At 41.6% G+C, this 22420-nt stretch overlaps 1 protein-coding gene across 2 annotated transcripts; it reads right to left on the reverse strand.

Annotated features, from left to right (window-relative positions):
- Nucleotides 1-909: 909 nt before the first annotated feature.
- tbc1d5 (TBC1 domain family, member 5) lies at nucleotides 910-16151 on the reverse strand. 2 transcript variants are annotated; one of them, XM_070921347.1, is made up of 22 exons: nucleotides 16096-16151; nucleotides 15671-15789; nucleotides 14738-14795; nucleotides 14457-14565; nucleotides 14137-14226; nucleotides 13653-13727; nucleotides 12566-12633; nucleotides 12345-12447; nucleotides 11792-11880; nucleotides 11613-11663; nucleotides 11312-11381; nucleotides 10148-10320; nucleotides 9909-10051; nucleotides 8853-8959; nucleotides 6673-6758; nucleotides 5525-5838; nucleotides 5282-5344; nucleotides 3893-4101; nucleotides 3553-3652; nucleotides 3152-3231; nucleotides 2779-3036; nucleotides 910-2189 (listed from the first exon to the last, which is right to left on the reverse strand). In XM_070921347.1, the coding sequence occupies exons 2-22, from the start codon at nucleotides 15768-15770 to the stop codon at nucleotides 1899-1901; spliced, it is 2637 nt and encodes an 878-aa protein (XP_070777448.1). In that variant the 5' UTR covers nucleotides 15771-15789; nucleotides 16096-16151; the 3' UTR covers nucleotides 910-1898. The 2 variants fall into 2 exon arrangements, with proteins under 2 accessions (XP_070777448.1, XP_070777449.1); XM_070921348.1 differs by lacking the exon at nucleotides 5282-5344.
- Nucleotides 16152-22420: the final 6269 nt, after the last annotated feature.

Genomic DNA, 22420 nt, shown 5'->3' on the forward strand with positions numbered 1-22420 from the left:
GGTTAAAGTCACAGAATTGATAAATATTTGTATGTTTTACTTCATATCTTATCCTATAGTCAATAACTTCAACTTTGAGAAAGCAATCTCACCACAAGGTCCATTTTGTTCAATAATATCACATGATCTTCATCAGCAGATGGAGTTTGCCATGTTGTCATGAAATTGTAGATGTTAAACAATTGGATGGATTGACATGAAAGTTTGTACAAACATTCATGGTCCCAGAGGATGAATCCTACTGACTTTGGTGATCGTTTGACTTTTCCTACCACGAGGTTCACATTTGTGGTTTTGACTGAATGTCTTAACAATTGGATGAATTAACATGAAATTTGCAACAGACATTTATGGCCCCCTCAACAGTACAACAGTGTACTATTGAATCGTAATAACTTTTCCTCTAGTGCTGTTATCAGGTCAGAATTTCAATTTGTAAAATACCTACAAAACTAATGACATTCCAGACACCCTCAAGCCTCTGGGTTTAGTGCTAATTAGCAAATGCTAACACACTACACTACAATTGTGAGCGTGGTAAACATAGTAGGAAATACACATGGTATCACTGCCATTGTGAGCATGTTAAAATGTTAACGTTAGCGTTAAGCTCAAAGCACCACTGTAGTAAGTACAGCCTCACAGGGCATTCAAAGGACCTCCTGTTCATGTTAGCCTAAAAAAATCGTCATATGCTGGTGAAGACCATGTGATTATGACAGAAAGCTCCAGAACAGCTGCTAAATGGATGCTGTTGAAAGATTTTCGCAAATGTGGTTTCCAAGGTCAAGAATGGAATTTAAAGGGCAATACCTTCAACATTTTCTTTGACATTGGCAAATAATTGACTGTGAAATAATGTACAACGTCTTAAAAACAAGCACAGCATTCCCAAACAGACACAATAACTTCAGTGTGTAGCAAGAGCGATGCAGTTTTATTGGTCTTGAGTTAATTATGCTGAATGGGCAGCTAGAGGGACATTCTTTGTGTGCGCTGCTTTACATGGTTTCCACAGGACACAAGAACAACTCAATTGTAATGTGAGAAATGAAAATTACCACATTAAAATGTCCACATTGGAATCAATTTAAAAACAAAAAGGAAAAAAAATGAATTATTCCATAATTTAATCATTTGTATCCAGGAAACTGAAAGGTCTAAGGGTTAAAAATATTTTCTTAAAAATAAACAAAGAAAGCTAACAAAAAGATCACAGAGTCAGGTTTTGTTTGGTTGAGAGAAGAATAATGGTCAGAGGCACTGGTTTAGGAGGGGAGAAAGCTGCCCTCGACAACTGACAGGAGGACATCTTTCTTCTTTCCTTTGAGTATCAGAGAAGAGAGCTTCCTCTGTAAGGACATGGACATATAGACAGAACACAGGCAGAGGTATGGCCAGATCTCCACATTCAGAAGAAACAGAGTATCACACTCCAAATCATTACAGTAAGCTCAGGAGGAGAGAGTCCTCCCCTGTGAAGAAATTGCAGTTTGAGGTCCAACTCCTCAGAGTGATCATGTAGTGACAGGGTAAGAAGTTCAATGGCGCCCTCCCTGTGTAGAGCAGGGCTCTGCAATTAAATAGCATGAGTGACAGGACCCAACATAATGAGGAGACAGGCATTAAGTAGATGAGATAGCGTATAGCATCAGCTCAGACAGGACTGAAGTGGCACAGATGACAGGTAAAGAGACAGAGTATAAGGTATTTGTGACTGGAAGTGTCACAGTCCACATGTGCAATTTTTTTTAGGCAACAGCAGCTCCGGTGGTGCTCTACCACCAAAAACTGCAGATTCCGCCCTCTGATCCCCAGTCAGTTTTTTTTGGATCACATCCTCTGAATGGGATATGATACAGGTATAAGAGTGGGAGAAAGAGGGGTGATTTGCTCGTTCACAGGTCGTTCGGGTTGACGATGGTAAAGTCAGAGTCCTTGCTGTGGGTGGAGCCCTCGTCCGGGCTGGAGGAGCCTGAGGTGGTGCCTGCCATCAGGGGGTCATGAAAGGTCCCGGCCGCGCCCTCTGGCTCCATTCGCACCAAGCCGCGCCCCCGCCTGATTGGAGGGGTGCGCTCGGCTGCAGCCCTCCCTCCTCCTCCTCCCTCAGCAGCCTGCAGGTCTCCGTCCTGGGACACAAGGATGTAGTCGTCCCAGTTCTTACCCTCAAAGCCAAAAGAAGACGCCACCTGCACATGAGACATGGTGAGAGTCGTCAATGAGACGTGTGATTTTTTTTCTTGTGTTAGCAAAGATTTCGCCCTCTTACCTTAAATGATTTACCTTACTGTCCTTTATCCAGTGCAGTCTGATGGTGCACTAGATTGGTAGCGGTGGTGGCAGAAGATGTGTACATAAATCAAGGTTGTATAACCGCCGTCTGCTGCTTGTTTGGCCCTAAAGCTCAATGTCTTCAAATGCAACAACACCCGGACACCAGGGAATATGTGACTGTGTATTTTAATTTTACAGTCGCTGTATTATGTAGCATCATTCTGGGTTTGATTCATTCCTAATGGGACAGCTTTAGTGTCACATGGTCTAATCCTGCAAAGAATAAAATTCTGGTACAAACACTGGATCATTTTTGCGCACAGGGTACAATTTGTTGGCATGAAAATGATCGGATTTAAAAGATCAAAAAGGTCAAACAATTACACCAAACAACTGAAAAACTAATCCTGTCTGAACTGAGTGCTTTAGTTAATACCAGTGCAGGTGCTGACAGTGCAGAGCTCCAATTCCAGCAGCCTAAAAGAGAACAGATCGACAATTAACCTGTTGCTCAGGTGGGGTTGTCGCCGGCTCCTCCTCTTCTTTCTCATCCCTGCTCACGCTCCCAGCCAGATCAGAGTCCTGGCTCCGCCTGCTGTTTCCATGTTGTTGGTGGTCACTGAGGTGATTGTTGGCGTTCAGAGCAGTTTCGGCAGCTGCTGTGGAGGTGTAGTGATCGTCAGCGATAGTGATCTCCTCGTTCTCCTCGGCCTCCAGCTGGCTTTGGTTGAAGCGCAGCGACCCCTTGAGGATGTCTTTGATCTGTCCAGGGGAAAACAATGTCCCAGACACAGACAAACGAACATGAAAAGAGAGTTTAATCACAAAAACATAACACGAACAGTAACCAGCACTCAGCATGCAGACTCACACTCACCTGTTTGAGTCCAGCCAGTGATACCAGGACCTCATCCTCTTTCTCCAGGTGTTCTTGGAGAATCACTTCCTGGATTTTACCTGTGGAGACATAAGCAGTCACTCACTGAGCTACATAACACAATCTCCTGATCAGTTGAATGAATTACTGTAATGAATTGAAACCATGAAACCTGAGCTGTGTCTCAAAAATCCCTTATTTGCTACCTAGTGCACTATATTATCTCTTTGCCAGTTTATTTAAGTTAATAAAATTGAGAATAAAATGAAACAATAACTAAATTAAAGCTTTATAAAATAAATAAAATGCTGAGGTCTTCTTTACAAAAACAAGGTACCATGTTCAAGATATTTAGTATTTGAACTGACTAATGTAGATGCTGAAAATGAACATGTACTCACAGATGTGACTGTTCATCATCTTGGCACAGTATTTGCTCATGGCCTCCAGGTCGTTGATCTGGCCCTGCAGGAATGATACCTGGGCTTCCAGGTCCTCCTCCTGTTGACAACACACACGAAGACAGGTCAGAAGAAGACAATAAAAGTGGAGGGGAGCAAAAATGAGCTTGGTAACAGAGGGCAAAGAGAGGGACAAGAAATCCGCAGAAGAGGGATTAGGCTTGAAAGTGTGAGACCAGATGAAAAAGTGAGACGAACAGAGAAAGACGGACACAAAGACATGTAGACAGTCGAAAATAACGAAAGACTACTAGAAAAGACAGCAGGTCGAGCAGCTCACCGTCTCTTTCTTGCCCATGGACTTGCTGTGGGAGCGGGAACGAGTGATGTTGAAGAAAGAGTCTTTCTTGGTGGCGGAGAGGGGCGGAGACGAAGTGCTGACATCGCTCCCTCTGGAGGGGGGGAGAGGCGGGGAGGCGGTGGAATGACCCCGCCCACCAGAGAGGCTTTCTATGCTGGGAGAGGAGCTGACTGTCCTGGAGCTTTGGCCTGAGAAAGGGATGGATAGAGGGAGAGGCAGAGGACAGAAGACAAAACATTAACACAATAAGAATGCGCCTTCATCGGAAATACAAACAGTATAACTCTGCTTGAGCATGGACGTGGATGACGGATAGAATTATTTCAACTCAAGGTCCACCAACTAGCTTTTCCGGTCCTTCACTGATGAAGACCATGAAATGAAAGTGACCTTGACTAAAGATTTTTTTTGTCACGTAATACTCCTGCTTAGGAAGATTAAAAGAAGAGGCACAATGATATAAATGTCTAAAGAAATAAGGAGAAGTTATGGTTAAATTCTTTTATTTTAACTAAATTAAGGAGTAGAAAGGTCGACAAGAATATGAAGCCTTGAGTGTGCAACTGGAATAATTATGAAGCAAGTATAAATTGATTACATTTGCATTTAAATGATGCATTAATAAACTCAAAGTAAAAAAGGTAATTAAATTTGCCACTTAATAACTATGTCCTTATTTTGTCTTTAAATTATGAATTAATACTTATAATTATAATTTTTAAAATGGAATAGCAAATTAATGTAACTTCTTAAATTTACTTTTTGTAATTCCATTCCATCTATCTGTTTAGTGTTGTATCATGTGTAGAGTCAGACCGATCACAGCTCCTGCTGCTCCTCTCTGAATCATTTTCATTAATGTATCATTTAAATGCAAATCTGAATCAATTTAGAATTGTTTCTTACGTTTATTAATTTAAGAACTGATTATAATAAAAACTGTATAGAAATTACAATTATTCCAGGCTCCATAGAAGAAGGACATTGCATTATTGTTTACAAGTTCGGTTGTTTTCTTTGCCCTTAGTAACACATGACACACAACAACAACATGCAAAGCCACTGTGATCAAGAAACAAAACACACACATATGACAAGCTCCTGAGCACATGCTCAAAGCAACACTGACAGCAGATGCCAACACACATCCAGGACGCTCACCCTAACAGTTTGATTTCCACTGCTGTGATCTCCCTCTGCTGGTCAACATGTACTGTTACATGCTCTGGACACTAATTCACATTCACTGTGATATGTATCTAACGAGCAGCTAATCAAGCACAGGAACAGATGACAGCAGTGACTCAAGCAAGGACCAAAATTGGGGGGGGGGGGTGTTACACAAGCGGTTGCCATGGTAGCAGTTACCTTGTGTGTCAGTGTGAGTCTGGGCTGGGAGAGAGACCTGAGACACTCCACCTGCAACTACATCTAACAGACAGGAGAGGTCAAAGCTGATGCTGCCACACTGTCACAAACCAACGCTTACAGATGTTCAGATCATCTGTGCATGCAGCTAATTCACATAACAGCCAACAAAAAAGCCCTAAATAGTCGTTGGTAAGTAGGATGCATCGTATGTGCTGGAACAAATCTGGTCCTGCTGCTCACCTTTGCTGAGGTGGACAGGCATGCTCTCCGACTTGAGCAGGCGGTAATGCTGAGCCTGGGTGTGGCCCTGGGCTTGCGGTGGGGCGTGGCCCGATGGGGGCTCAGCCAGCGGGTGAGGCAGGGCGGGGGCAGGCGCCGATGCGGGAGAAGTTGACGGGGAGGAGGAAGAGGAGGAGTGTACCTCGCTGTTGATTGGGGAGACGCCGCTGGACCCGCCTGATATGGCTGGAGCGATGAGCTTCCTGCCGAAGCTCAGCAGGCTGCTGGAGACCTTGTTGATGTTGAGGGGGGCGTTTTTTGTACTGGAACCAGAGCTAGAAGGACAAAAGTATGCTGAGGTGAATAACAACAAAGGCCTACAGACAAACAACACCTGTGGTTTTGCACATTTTAGACCCATTTCTAAAAATGGTGGATACTTGTTGCTGCTTTCCAAACCACACTGTGTTTTGGATTTTTCCTAGCAGCGGTTTCCATTTTATTTTTGTACTGAATGGAGCTCAACTTGCTGATCACAGTAAACAATATCTCTACAACAAATGAGATTTGAGAGTTGGCTGTCCCAAAGTACAGGATTTTTGAGATCTGCTGTCAGAAAGTCAATCTCAGAAGTCAAACAAAAAGCAAACATGGACACTACGAAAAAGCCAATGTGAAAATGTATCACTTCTTGCGTTAATGAGCAAATTTCAAGTCTGTAATCTGATTTTCATACAGCAGTGAAATGAAAGGAAGAACAATTAAAAATTGGGTGGTAAGACCTAAGTAGCTTGAGTATGGTGTTCTCTGAAACTGAGTGACATGCTTGGGAGACGTTCAGGGAACTACAGGAATCCATACAAACAAACAAGCTAAAGGCGGAGCAGTGTAGTGAGCCATATACACATGGATGGATGTTTTTTTAGAATTTTGTTTATTTTGGTACTTCCTTTCAATGTGATAAGTAATGAATATTGAAATCTGTTGTAACTTGTTAAACGTTAAACACCTGAAATCTTTAAAGATAAAAGTGAAGAATTTAAAAAGGACTTTTGATAGAGGAATAGTTGTAGTGTGTGTGTGTGTGTGTGTGTGTGTGTGTGTGTGTGTGTGTGTGTGTGTGTGTGTGTGTGTGTGTGTGTGTGTGTGTGTGTGTGTGTGTGTTTTACCGTGTCTTGTTCATTAGGTCAGCCCCCCTTGTTTTGTAGTAATCCAGGTTTTGCTGGAACTGGTAGTTGACAGGTCGTGGGTTGTTCTACAAAAGGAGGAACAGAATAAACTATTTTGGTGTTGTTTACAAGTCAGAAAAAATGTCTGTGGTGTGCGTGACAAACATGAGACAAATCAACCTAAAATCTGTGTACTTCTGCGACTGTGTGTGCATGCATGACTGCGTAAACAAGCAAATACGTGTGCCTTGATGTTTCTGAGTCAGTACATATGAGCAACAAGCCTCTTTCCTGCACCCCCCCCCCCCCGCGTTATTAGGGATGATGCCCCCCCCAGGTGTAACTGTGATGTGGACGTGGTGTGACATGGTCGTTCACCTGGGGGAAACACTGTCACGCTGGATCAGCACCTTCCTGGATTTTCATCCCAGGAGAGTAGTGGACAGGAGTGTAGTGAGTTGTTGTGTTTGAGTGTACGGGTCAGTGAGTTTGGAGGAGGAAAGGAAGATGGTTTGTACCGAGACAGTGAGGCGTTAGGTCTAAGGTCAAAGAAAACGTCGGGTTTAACATACATACACGTCAAAAGGTAAAAAGGGAAGAATGTGATCCTTCGGTGTGTGAGGAGAAGTAAGAGTGACCTCTGATTTAGTGTTTGTGTGACTGGGAGAGAGAGAGAGAAACAAGTGTGTGACAGGAGGAAATATATGTGGCCTGCAAGATATGGCAAAAAATGACAATCCTCATACATCCTGAATACATACTTCTGCATTTTTCACATTAAGGCAGCAGAAGTTCTCAAGATGTCAACACCTTGTCTTGTCTTCACTCTCACTGTCTTTCAGTCACAACGGTCTAACATTACAAATAATAATTACATCATTGTAATAGGAAGCAGCTACTACATTTATAGGAACTTAAGTGCTTTCACGTTCAGACTCAGGGCAAGTTTTCCCTTTAATACTGGGCTATTTCACTTAACATTTTTATGGCAAAAAGGCTCAACAAACTGTCATGAAGCTGAAATCAAAAGGCCAATTTATGCATCTATAACAAAACTCTATTAGACGTTATTTTGAAATTGAAGCCACAGAATTGTATATGCAATTTGTGGCAGGAAGTAATCCTTCTACATTAGCTGGCTTAATCTAGCCCCACAGTACGTAAACCTCAAGACAAAAGAAATCTTATTCTGACAAAAGTATCCTTTGTACCACCTTTAGTTTTTTTTTGTGACCAATACAATGTTGGTTTTGAATAAACTGCAGTCTGTATTGTATGTTTTAGGGGTCTCAACATTCTTGATACACTACTCTAACTAACCAATGTTGATAGACAACCTCTTCAAAAAGAGAGTAATATGGATTTATATATTTGAAGACTGGATAACAACTGTCTGGTTCCCTCTACATATATACCAATGCGTCCTGGGGGAGCTTTTTTTTTTAAGGCGGCTGTGTTTCTCCCAGGGAGGTGTGATGTGATGTTTCAAAGTCAATCTTGCAGAAGTTTTCACTTCTCGTTTTCTGTGCTTTCTGTGTGCTTCCTTCTTGTGAGGCACTATGGGTAAAACGGTGAAACAGTATTAGTATCTGTGGCTGTCCCAAGCTTGATCTCAAATATTATTTAAATATTTTAACAGGATTTAAAAAGCTTTATTCATGTGTTATATACAGTGTATTGAGCCCTTCCCACTACATGTAAATAGCAAACATGTAGATATATCTTCCTCTTCCTCTTTCTTATTAACTGGTTCATTGACTGCGCTTCATGTATTTACTGTAAGTTCCTTAAAATCACTTTTTGTAGCCACTGAAGTGCGAGGAACTGAATCATTAGCTGCCAAATATATATATATATTTTTTTACACCTTTACACCAAATTTACGCTACATGACTGTTGTTCGAGGATTTCCGCCAGCTGTTTTGTGTTTCACTTCTGCAAATCTTCTCTTACCTCTGTATTACTCTGTTAGCACAGTATCTCCTTTGCTAGAAGCACTGAATAACATTTCTCCCTTTCTCTTCTCCATTTTAACTTGTGACCGGTCGTGCAAAATGAAAGCGCTTAATATACCACACCAGGACGTTCAGGGAAACGGAAGAGTAACAAACACAAACATTATTGGACACAAAATCCACATGTATAATAATTTTCCAATTAATTACGCTAGTGTGGCTTACTTTGGGATCTCGGAGGAAAAGAGCTTTTTGCAGCAGAGAGTTGATGTCTCCTAATGGAGGGTAATGCATTAGCAGGCCCAGGCAGGTCTGGAAGTTACTAGCAATGACTGAAAGACAGAACAACAAATGCAGTGTGAGTGATGCTGTGCACCGATCAGATTAATTTCAGAATTAGTCAGTATCCCCTGGTGAGTTTAAAAAATGTAATCTGAGAGCACTGTGTGTTGCTTAAACACGCTAAATAGATACATGTTGTTGTTGTTAGGACTAAACCTGAGACCTTTCCTATGTGGGACAGTCCGCCCACTCAAACACTGAGCTTCTGAGCTGATTCAGTATCTGTATTAGAGAATGCACTCTGACTTTGTAAAACATGATTACACATGCCTTCACAAATAGTTCCAAATGGAAAAAAAGCTTTAGAACAACGCTGTCGTACCATGAAACTTGGCAAACACTGAGCAACCTATCCACAGCTGCATCACATGATCGAAAATGTGTGTCAAAAATGTTCTCCAAGTGTTCCCATCAGTCCTTGCATTTTTTCTACCTGCATCCCTTCAGAGTGCCCTTCAAGAAAAGCACCTGATTAACAGCTTCCTCTTCGTTCCGAGGACACTCGGCTGTAACAGCTCTACAGTGCTACTGATCAACAATATCATTGTCTTTTGTGTTCAGCGTTTGCAACTTAAACCTTTGTATTTAAGTTTTACATAAAGTTGAAAGTGCAGATTGATTGAAAAGTCGTCTGAAATGCTGTATTCATGTGCATTTGGTACTTTGGCATCTGTTCTACAGCAGCAGGGATTCAATGTCTTACTAAAAAGCACTTAAGCAGGGACGATGTTTGCCGACATTAGAGCTTAAAAACCCTCATCCTGCCTGTATGTATGGCAGCAAAGATCTACTGTATTCTATTTAAAGTAATATGACTCCATCTAATTAAATGAGGTGGAGTAAATCACATTCTTCCAGTTAAGTGTTTCTTATGAAATTACATGCTACGAAGACAACACATGGCGTGATTGGATTATTTTGGTAGTAAATGGAGCGTACGAGCGTCTCGGATGTAGAGCAGCATGGCCACAAAGATGTAGTCCACCAGGTCCAGAGTGATACTGTCACCAAACAGGGCGTCCCAAACCACCAGCAGGTCCTGGAGCGGAAACTCACGGCCGAACAGCAGGCGTACCCACCGGCTGCAGGACAGACAAACAGACAGAGAGGTGGGGTAACTGTATTTGTGTACAGCTGAGGGTCAAAAAAAGTCTGATGTAAAAGGTGTAAATACTGACATCCCGTAGATTTGCGGGGCGATCTCCAGCCGGTTGAGGTGCATGTGCAGTTCAATGTCGTGCTTCTTCACCAGCTGGTCCTGGATGCGGTTGACTTTGGTCACTATGGCAACAGATGGCCCTGAGTCCTGGGGCCGAGCGAAAGGGATGCTGGTCAGCATCTCTTCCTTACCCTGGAGCAGTAGATCATTACGTAATTAGCATTTCATTATGTAAACATTAATTAGCAGCATCTGTGTCCATATGTCCAACATTTACCAGATATGTTGAAAAGGAGCAATGCTGACAAATACAGGGTTTCTCTTTAGGATGACAAAACATTGTCTGAGTCAGATAATTGAGTTTGAACAAAAGTTTTTTTAAGCCAAATGTGGTTTTGCTATTGGATATTAGATATTGGAACATTAATTAATGTTATAATCCTTAAGATTTTTAGGAAATGTTTGATATTAATTATGGTCAGCATTTTCCAGCAAAAACCATTCAGTGTATTTTCATCCTGTAATTACCTCACTGTATATTAGTTTAGATTGAAGGTGGCGGAGTCCGCCACCCCCATGCTGGATTCAAACTGCCTACCAAAGCAAGAAATGAATGTTTACTGTTCACTTTCCTACAACCTTATCAGAGCTGTATTAAGTTACTGCTAATGTAAACCCAACATTTCCTACTGCTGCTAGTTCAAATCAAAAGCATCCAAACAGCAACACATGGGACAGCTTTTATTGTGAAGCAGTCACAGGAAATGCAATGTATTTGTAACCACGATCCTTAATCACAAATGCAAGACAATGGTCATTTCTGGTGTTTTTTTGACAGAGAATCAGTTTTAAATATTATAAATTATTATTTACTGACTTTATTAAAAACAACATGAGTTTGTTTGGCTGCACTGTAAACAGATACACCAGCTGCTATTCTGTTTGCTGTAAAACGATATCGCACTACTGTTACCCTGGTAACCATGTGTGTCTTCAAATCATCCAGGATTGAAATCTTGAGGATTATAACTTAAAGTGTTAATAACCTTATGTCAGCATACCAAGTGTAATGTCATGTCTTCTGCAAAGTGCAATCATAGTGCAATCAGCCAATACTGTGTTACAATGCAAAATCAATTACTGTAATTACAATGTCAAAGGCTGCTTGTGGGATCAAACTGACCTTCCTCACTTCCCTCTCAAAGCTGGAGAACCACGGCTCTGCTGTCTCCATCAGCTGCGAGAACATGGCACTATAGACAGAGGTATGTGTGTGAGGGAGTCAGTGTGTGTGTGTGTGTGTGTGTGTGTGTGTGTGTGTGGAGAGAGGAGACAGAGATAAATAATGAGCAAACAAAGAGGGGACATATTGTGAGATTGTGAGATGGAAACAGGCATGTAAAACCAATTCCACTTATTTGAAAAGTAATGAAATTTCTAAATATAAACACTCGTCATTTGTTTGATATCAGGAGTGTACTCACTAGGCATCATGCTCGAGGTACACTGGGTTCAACAGACACTTCATCTCCTCACTGTGGAAAGAAAAAGAAAGTCCTGAAATTGATCTTTCCACCAAATAAATGCAGAAACATTTTGGCTTCGGTCTAGAGCACAAGCAGGTCTAAAAAGTGTTCATGGCAACTAAAGGGTGGAAGATGACCTGGGGCTGGCCGTCTCGCTAGCATGCTGGAAGGCTTGATGGTCACAGTGCAGCACAAACACTATGGGAGCCAGCAACTCGTGCATCCCCTGCAGACAGAGAAGAAGAGACAGAGGTAGACGTAAGAGGGCAGGGGAGAGAGAAATGATGGTTCATTTGTGGTCAGTCTTTCTTTAATGGTGATGCACGAGGTTTCTAATCCGTGATGACAGGTTTAATTTAGATATTGTTAGCCACTGCCCGGCCGTGTGTCACTTCCAGTTTGCAAAAAAGATGCTGTACCGGCCGTCTATTCAGTCGCTGGCACCTGTTACAGACACTGATAATGATCAGGTTACAAAGGCATTTTGTTCTTTTGTCTGGGCTGACAGGGCATCGAGAAGGCCACACACAACACACACACACACACACACACACACACACACACACACACACACACACACACACACACACACACACACACACACACACACACACACACACACACACACAGTGTCTGACTTTTACCTTTAAGCTCTGTGAATGAGCTGTTGGGACAATGTGTCAATCATACCTGTTTATACAGTAACTGTTCATTTTCTCGGGCATAACAGAAGAGAATGTCTGTCAGCTTGGTCCTCACATCGTCGTCCTGGAAGTAACGAATCTCAGGGAACCTTAAGCAAACAGAGAGAAAGAAAGAAAGGAGGGGTTCACTTCATGTTGACACCAGAAAGCTTTCAGGCGTTAGGTATAAATAAACAGAATAAAACAAATAAATAAACTGATACTGACGTTCTCAACACGTCCTGTTTGATCATCCCCTTCAGCTCTTTATCTTGGAAGAACTTGTTCCACAGGCTCTGGACAGGAGAGGGGAAAAAGGCATACAGACATTACTCAGAAACCGGGGGATCTGGGAGATTAGAGGAGCCACTGTGACAGTACAAGAATTAGAAATCGTAACCAAAATGAATCAATCCATCAATAGAAGATAGATGGATCAAACTGTCTTTACAATAACAGAATTTTATAATAACTTAGGCAATGCCATTTTGCAGCTCTGTCCTTGACTGATGAATAAATGACTGATATGCTAATAACAGAAGTGATCAGCCGCTTTGGTGTAATTCAGCAGCCTTTTGTGCATAAAGAGTGAATCTAAAACGTCCCAGTAACCCTTTATTTTCCTTAATTTCCAACAATTTCCTTGGAAGTTTCCATGGAAGAATTATGTCTCTATTTTCCCTATATTTCCCTTAGCAGCTACTTACAAAGTTCTGAGACAGTTATTTGTATTTAGGCTGTTGTGTTGAGTTTATAAGCAGTTATTTCCTTGAAAAAACTTCTCCATTTAAAGTAATATGCAGAAATTATTTCTTGTCTACAGACAGATTTGACATTTTTCATGTTAAGCTAACCTGCTGTGTACTGACTAAAAGACTTACACTAGCAATTAATTTGAATTCATTAACGGGAAGTGTACCAATTGAACACTCTATTTCTCTATAATTAGTACCAAATCACACAGTTCTTTCCAGGATGTTGGAAAAACGTCCTAGGAAATTGTTGTCAACTTCCCTAGATGGCCAATGACAGCTCTTGTTGCCTCTCTGTTATTATCAGTGTGGCTTTCTGAGTCATCGCCCAATCAGAAACTAAGTGGAAAAAAAGTGTTTTTCAACAATTTGTTAATTACCTAATCCAATATCAATGCAATGGCTTTAGAATTAATTTTAAAAACATCTGTTAATGAATCAACAATAATAAATCAATGAAACAGTCTGGAGGGAATGCATCAGGGTCACATTATGCATGCAAATATGAAACAATTGACTAACAAAGAGAAGCATACTGACACAACACACAAACACACACTCACCCCCTCGTCCTGGGACAGCGGGTTGTTGACCACCAGGTCCTGCTGGCCTTTAGCCTTGCGAGGGTTAGTGATGTGCTGTGACCAAAAAAAAATTCAAACACATACAGACATCAACAACATACAGATGTCAATAACAGTCATTCACAGATCAGTGATTAGTTAATTCCTGAAGTGCTGCATTGCTAGAATTTATGTGACTCAAGTTTATAGCAGCATATAGGGTGGGCGTTTTAAATGTCTGTGGTAGTTGAAACAGTGAGTAGTGACTTAGTTCCTCAAAAAAATGTTAATAAATGTATAATTGAATATGCTAAATCTTTAAATCTGACCACCATATCTAGAAACATAATCAAGGAGATTATTTATTAAACCATAATGCTCCACAAATTGCTGCAGAAACACAAAAGGCTACTGCAACTTTGGGTGACCTTATAACCATTTTCTCATCATGCTGAGGGAAACGGCCACACGGAGGCGCTCTCACCGTCTCTTTGATCTTCTCATACTGGCCTCTGAGCTCCTTGGTTTTGTTGATCCACTGATCCTTGTCTTCTGGAAGAGCCTCCAGGTACAACTGCAGAACAGTCAGTACGCAGGTTAGTGCATGCTACCTCGACAAGAATTTCCCTCTTAGAAGTCTCAAACATGCAGAAAATTGGCACTTTCAGAACTAAACTCTAGGCCACCGTTTCCACCAAAGAAGGTCTGCAAGCTGCCAGAACTGCAGTCTTTTCTGCGGCAGGGAAATTGCCAAAGCCACTTTAATCAAACTCGATAGGACTGCTTAATCCATCTGGCAGTTACCTTCCAGCATACGCTCCGAAAGCGGCTGCTCCTCAGTCGACCGTTGATGCCTGCCTGCCGGATCCTGGCCAGATAATTACTGTTGAGGAACAAGTCGTCCCATTCTTTCCTGTGCAGGGGAGGGGAGGCAGAGGACAAGGAGATTTATGAGCTTCTCAACCCAAATTGGGCACGGTATTCCATCTAATGTGTCACCCAGCAGTAAACCAGGAGGCTGGAGCAGTGTGATGGGCCAAGAGTTTATGGTACAACCCACACAAGAAAATACTGGAAACACTCACCTGTATGAGAGGAAGGTTGACTGGGACTGTGAGTAAGTGCTGCTGTCAAGAGATCCTCCTGTTAAAACAGACACACACACACACACAACCACAAGGGGGAGATGTAAACAGCTGGTGCGGAGGAGAAGAGCTAGAAATCAATCACTTTTAAAGCTTGTGAACACGGGATCATAAACAAAAACATAACCTTTGACAACTACCATAATAAGGACCTGGCCTAGTTACTGCTTCCAAATGACCCATCAGTTATTTTTGGGGCTTCTTTCTCTAGCCATGTGGTGGAGCAAAGAAAGGGCCAGAAGCAGGGAAAGTGACGACAGAGAGCAAAGCGCCGTACTCCTCTCTGTCTTTAATGGCGGTAATAAGTCTAATTTGGCCTGCAGGTGAACATGCATTCAACTCGGAGAGCTGTCTATCAACATTAGTTACAGGAGTAGATCATTCCACAGGGACACTCAGCATGAATATTCATCAGTTCCACAACATGCCAGCCCCCAACATTTTCTATCTCTCACACGTAAACATAAAAACACCCTCAGCCTGGGGCCGTCGCCAGCCACGTCTGTTGACTCACACTTCACAGTGAGATCCAAATTTCTTTTTTTATTATCTCTTTCCATCTAGAACTTCCAGGCTATTGAGACTCTCTCTTCTACTCCACACCCCGTCTGCTGGTCAGAGCCCCTGTTAGAAAATTAAAACTACTCTTACACTCAGAGGAGTGATGGATACCCTAATATAAATCTGTGGAAGGGGCTACTGACAGGGTTTATGGAGTGGTATAATAAAATATCTAGAGCCTGATCAAGGACCAACTTAAAGAACAGTTCCAACACAACAGAAACACGGGTATGTTTTGGAATGAGTCTAGGCACAAAATGTCTTTGGTTGTATTTGAGAGTTTAGTCTAGACAACTGTGAGAGCTGGCGTACTGCTGCGGTTCTTGTTGAAGTTATGGAGCGGGTCGAAGCCCGTCTCCTGCTGCTCGTCTGTCTGGAGCGGGTGGCGGGTCTCGAAATTGGGGTGCTGCATGACTGTGGCCCAGCCGGACCTGGAGAAAGTAATAGGAGACCAGAGAGACGAACAAAAAAAAAAATTAAATCACAGGTTAGTGAAACAGCGAACAGATCAGCTAGAAAGCAAAACTACAAACTGCAAATGATAGAAGAATAGATTCCCTCGAAACATCTGACTGACCTTCAATCAGAGCTTGTGCTGACAGGCATCTGTTCTGCTTCTTGAGCAGGAGTGTTATTCTCTCGCTAACCTGACCTCTGACCTATTCATACTGCAATCACTAGGGTCCCCCCTGCTCCTAACATTAAACACCCTTGAACTGTTTAATCTCAGGACTTACTGTCAACAGCCCTGTGATCCTCCTTAGCCAAGACTCAGAAGAAAAAGATGACTCTGCAAGAAGAAAAAAAGCATATATGAAACTGAACACCATCAGCACACAGGCAGAATAAAGATCATGATTCTTAAAGGGCCAGAAAATGAGCTGGTGTCATCAAAGGCATGTATACCACAAATAAAAAAACGAAGAAAACAGGCAGCAGAAAAAGAATACCAAAATCAAGGAAGTAGAGGAGGGTAAACTCACCATTTACATTTTAGAATAGCATTTGCATTAAGCTTGACATCTAATTCACTATATACCATCGTTATGAGGATCAAACCAGGATGTATAATGAAGAATTGACATAAATATTCATAAATAGTTATCAGTGACTTTGTGGTTCTTTGCGTTACGGTGATCACAAACACCTTTTGCATTTAACACAACTTTGCAGCATAAAGTAAAACAGTGACACTGATTACAGCCAGTGAAGAATGGCTTAAATTAACAAGAAGCACTTGAGCTGCCTGATGCCCCGCCATGCTCGCTGTGATATATTAAACATAAGCAGCAATGCTAATGAGGTCATTAAGTAGGCAAATTAATGCATTAATTAAATATTTTGATGCCAACAGACTGGTCTTTACATAACACATAGACAGTATTAACCATGTATCCGAAGTTATTAAGGAACTATAACATTTTGAAGAAAATTTGTTGTTGCTCATGAAATTAAAATGTGAGCAGCACAGAATGCAATCGGACCAGTTATAGTTATATAGTTATTTTCAATAATAATCTCGACACTGATAATTACAGCAACCATCGACATCTAACCAGAAAGAATCAGGCCACTTTCCAGTTCAGGCCAGAAGTGGTTATAATGTAAATAATCAGGACATTTCAGACGTTAGCTAGCAGCAAGAAAACTATGCACTCATGTAGCAATAAATAGTGAATAGTTACTGGTAAAGGAACAATTATTTGATTATCTGAAATCAGTTGATTATCTGAAAATGAATCAAAATTGCAAAACATTCTGTGGCTTCAGTTTCTTCAGTTTGACGATTAGCTGCTTTTCTCTATCGTTGTAAAATGAATATCTTCTGGGTTTTGGACTGTTTGTCAGACAAAACAAGACACATGAAGACATCAGTGTGGGAAGTTTTAACAATAAATATCACTATTAATAGATTAATCAAGAAAATAATCTGCAGATTAATTGATAACACAAATAATTGTTGTTGTTGCAGCCCTAAGAGTCACACTGAGCAGCAGACAAAGTAGGATTCTATTGAAAATCAATATTGCAATCAATATTGTAACAGTTTGAAGGTCTTCGTTATTAGTGAAAAAGTATGTGCTAACCACAAATACCAATGTTTAAAACAAACACAACAAACATTACAAAAAAACTGTACAGCCTTTTTAAAATTCTCAGCAGGTAAACCCTGAGCCAACGCCTCTCTGCCAACAATCACAGTTATGAGAGAAGTTTAACTTTCTCTGCGAGACATCACAATCTAGGTTAAACAATTCTGCCTCCATTCTTTATCCAGCTTGGGATTATTCCACGTTTATGAATATGGTTAGCCTAATACACAGGCCTACAGAATAGCACGCTTCCACAGAGTATTATGTTTCCTTTCGCTTTATTAATTGTGGAAATAACACAACAAAGGCATCTCTTAAACCCATTAACCATGTGAATGGAACACCGCTCGATAAATCAGCTACACATGCCATCAAAATAGAAATAATTTTATATGCATAATGTATGTGCCTGTTTTCTTAGGAAACATCTGTTCCCCTCAACGAATAATGCTCTCCTTAAGTCAGAGGGGTTTTTCTCCCTTCCCTCATAAAAAGAATATTATCCCATTAAATAATCGGAACTAATCCACAACTATAGGGAAAGACAGAGAAATGTTGTGAATAGGTGTCTCCAATAATAGCCTGTTTTTCGAGTTTTACTTTAAAAGATTGGCATCAAACTCTCCTGAGCAACTTCAAATACAACAGTAGTCACCTCGTACTGAATATTAATTCATATTATCACTATCTGACAAAACATTTGAGAGGAAGAGATATTTTGAGGCATATTTTTCCCTACAGGCCTGCAAACACATCCAGCGCTGTGTCCCTCCTTTCCAAAAATAAAAAGCCATTCTAAACTTTCCAAAGAGGCCTTCACAGATATCTCACTGCCACCTTTGATGAGGCATGTCTTGTGTGTGTGAGCCTTTGTGAGTGAATGAAAGACTCGAGGCCTCACCGCGTTAGCACAGTCTTGCCTGAAGCGAGTCTTGTCTTAGCCTTCTGCTGCCTTCATTGCCTCTTCCCAGAGTCGTACGTAAAAAAAAACGCCATCCTAACTTTACAACATAATAATCAAGGCAAATTAGCTTCTGCATAATTTAATCCACAGCACCTGGAGACAACTCAATAATTCAAAACACGAATCTTTCATGAAATAATCAAATCAATACATAATGAAATGCATAAATAAATCAACAGACAAATGCGTCCATCTGTTCTGAGGTAGAAGATGTGTTCCCGGGATTCACAACAACAGCCCCGTCAAGCTAAACCCAAACAGTAGCCATTACATTACCTTGTTACACATACTCAGGTTGCTCAACCATTTTCTTTTTCAAAGTTATCGCCTCAAGCATGATTTCAAAAGGAGCAATGCCGATCAAGTCAAGTCAAACAGCCTCTTCCTTCAATAATCCTCAATGTGTGCTACAAAACATTTCATTTCCCTTTAACACACAGTCAGTCTCAAAGTGACCACAGTAATCACCGTATTTGAGCCCTAAAGCTTCCCTCCACTTCTCTGTTTTTCCCACTTGATCAAAGCCAGGCAGCATCACATTCTTTCGGGGCGTGAGAATATTTCAGAGCCGCGGATCAGCTGAACAGCAAAGGAGGCGAGGTGTTCACATCAACACAGCAGCCAAGTTGACAAACTCAAATTCTCTCCAGCTCTTCTTCATAACGCAGAGGCAGGTTTTGTTCATGTATCGGCTGCACAACCACATGCTAAAAGATCCCACGTCCAAGTTGAGCCGACATGAAGAAAAAAAAAGCTTCAGCCCGCTCCAAGCTCATTGGCCTAAAGGCACAAAGGCTAAACTATTCTGAAACTAAACCCAGATTAAACTGCATTAAATGTTTTGCTGAAGCGCCTGCAGAATTTCCATTTGGAGACATCTGACTGAATTACAACTGCAGCTCCTCTGAAATGAACAGGCTGCAGGCTTGTTATCAGCTCTGGAAAATGCTTTAAATCATTTCTCATACATGTCCAGACTTTTAAGCATTTACTAATAACATTAGTCATTAGCTGAACCAGTCCACTAGTCTTCATTTGAGCTCATTGTCAGAGCAGTTTAATGTAAAATAGATTCAGAATCAGTTCATGGGCTCTTTAGAGGATGAATATTCAAACAGGATTCTGCAAGCGGCGACAAGAGGAGCTGTCACTGGCAGCTACATTTGGAGCGGCAGATTGCAGTTTAGTCAAAGTTGAAACACCCCAGCTAAACAAACTCACATGCCTCTACTTCAGCACGCAGTAGCAGCCCAGGAGCCTTCACAGTCACATGCCCTGCAAGAGAACATGTCTGGGACCTTAACCTTGGCAAAATACCATGAACTTGCTGGGTCTTGACTGATTCAATTACCAAATACATTAGTAGAGATGGAATCTGACAGATATCTGTCTGTATACCCCAACCTGGGGATCTACACCCCCACAAGGAGTCACAACATAAATCTAAGGGGTTGTGAGTTGGATAGGAAAGCAGAGAAAAATCATTCCTTTCAGACTTTACTCTATTCTTATCTTTTTTTTCTTGTGGATTACTGATTTTACATCTCAAGGCTTCTAAATACCGCAAAAACAAACTGCTCACAATTCACTTACTTATCACAAGTAGGCCTACACATATATTAACAGGTCACAAGCCAAAAAGGTCGGGAACCACTGCAATAGAGGAAGAAACCTTTAAACGTGCAGGAACACTCACTGATTTGCAGAAACAGACTGTGAAGATCAGCAAGTATCACAAATGTCCCCACCATTGACCTACAACATATTTCCTCTCACTTGTCAATGCAGACATGTGCATTACAGGGCAGCTATTGTCTCCCAACACAACACGCAGGTTAGTGTCAGTCATGAGCCAGTGTCCCTCCTTCCTAGAGTTAAAATGCAAACAACACAGCTCTTGGTTTTTGTCTCTTGTCCGAAAGAGCCTGCAGCCACTCATACTGTACTCTCCCTGCACGCATACTTGTGCCGGACTGGTTCTGGGAAGTGTGGAGAGATGTGTGAAAACCGCATTAAACCGTGCAGGAAGGCAGTGCTCGCTCTTACCAAACCTCTGCACTGCCTTGAACACATCACTAAATCTGTCAGGCAGAGTGGGCCAGCCCGAGGAAACTGGTGTGTGGCACACTACACTAGCAAACCTGTCATAAAGAGGAACCGTTATATGAAAAAAAAAATAGCTTTCTAAAGTTTTGACACCATAATGAATAGCCAGCACTGACAGTGTACCTATAACTTCACGTTCAATGCACGCAGCGTCCGTCTTTGATGCAGCACGGATGGTGACAACCAGAGGGATTATCGATGCAGGCAGGGCAAAACGCCAAACAACAGCTAAGCTAGCCTGTATCCTGCGTCGGCTAACAATGCTAACTGAGGGGTAAGCTAGTTAAATAGACGTACAATGACACGCTGTGGTTGTCAGTGTTGACTGGATATAACTACAGGTGTCAGGAAGCAGGTAAGATAATGTGGCGTTAGCCTGGCTGTTAGCAAGTTGTAACCGATCCGATGCACAGGCCTGTCCTCACTTCCGACACACAGCTGCTATAATGTAAGCCATGGGACAAACTCGCAACACACTCTCTCACACACACACAAACACACACGCACACGGGCTAATATAAGTGTGAGTAGTGCCACAGAGTCATCCGTAACCCGCAGTGGGCTGTCAGTGCGGTTCAGGTACCTGTTCAGATCACGCAGGACTCCTCATTCTGCTGTGTCGGGCTGTCTGCTGATTTGTAAACAGTAGCGGGTCAGGCGGATGTGCTCAAGACCAGCTGACTGATCATGTGACCGGCGAGCTGGGGCTGGTGATGCCGCTGTCTGCAGGTAACCTGTGCTCCTCATGGTGCTCCGCAGTTTAGTGCAATGAAGTCAAAATAGTTTTCACTCGTGAGGCTTTGGTTTACAGTAATTGAAATACAGCGGTGGAGTGTAACTTTGTACAATTACTCAAGTTTGAGGTACTTGTACTTCACTTGAGTATTTTCTTCCCATGCCACTTTATAGGCTACTTAACTGGAAATATTGTACTTTACTTTACTTTACAAATGCATTTACAAGTAGGCTACAAATATTAAATGTGCATTAAATGTACCAGTAGACCTACAGCCGCAACGATTAGTCGATTAGGCACCCGGTCAGTCATTTTGAAGGAGGCTGACACAGATGCAGCAGACACAGATTTCCTCACGTGCTCTGTCGACGACCCTAAATGCTGCTCTTCCTAAGGTAAGATAATGGTCAAAGTCAGAAATGACACAATATGCAAATTAACTGTAACTTTCCTAAAATAATAATAATCTGTTTTTACATTAATTAGATAACTAATACTGTTCTGACAATAAATAAGTGAACATTTTGCTATGATGGTGGTTTCATAAATAAGTTGGTATGATGAGGGTTAGAACGACCTTTGAGTTGCCAGGTTGTGGAAACTCTATGGCTGGTGTATGTCCTCCTCCAGCAGGACACCTGCTTATAATGTCAATAATAACGTCTTATAAAATAACCACATCTGCAGTTGTGAATTAGTTGTTGAGAAATTGATTTTGTTTTGGATGCTCTGCAGCTCTTCTCCATAAGGCCAGAGGTCAGAGGTGCATTGGAGGAGTTTACCTGATGGAAAGACCTGTCCTGCTGGAGGAGGATAAAAACCAACCAATGAGACAATCTGGGCACCCAAAAGTTGATTTTATCAATGCTTTTATTAAGCTTTAATGAAGTCATTAGTTACAACTTATAAACCCTTTATGCTGTTTTAGAAAGTTGTACAGATTTAACAACCTAATTCTGGTGAAGCTGCAGTATATACAGTAGTTATGGGAGCCAATTTGAACTGTGAGGGCAAAGATCGGAAACATACACTATAAGAAGTTGTAAATATTTCCAATAATTGATAGGCTCATTTATAGCTCCACCCCTGTTGTAGGAAGAGACCGCAAACAGGAGGACTCAGATACCTTCCTAGATTGTCCTCTTTGAACTTCATGGCAAGCA

The sequence above is a fragment of the Enoplosus armatus genome, chromosome 16 (genome assembly GCF_043641665.1).
Source record: "Enoplosus armatus isolate fEnoArm2 chromosome 16, fEnoArm2.hap1, whole genome shotgun sequence".
NCBI classification, from domain to species: domain Eukaryota; kingdom Metazoa; phylum Chordata; class Actinopteri; order Centrarchiformes; family Enoplosidae; genus Enoplosus; species Enoplosus armatus.

Coding starts and splice junctions, on each gene's coding strand:
- tbc1d5 (XM_070921347.1), bottom strand. CDS start 15,770: ATGCAGCACCCCAATTTCGAGACCCGCCACCCGCTCCAGACAGACGAG. Junction 10,321..11,311: donor TTGAGAGGGAAGTGAGGAAG/GTCAGTTTGATC, acceptor CTACTGCTCCAG/GGTAAGGAAGAGATGCTGAC. Junction 8,960..9,908: donor GCTCTACATCCGAGACGCTC/GTACGCTCCATT, acceptor TCTGTCTTTCAG/TCATTGCTAGTAACTTCCAG.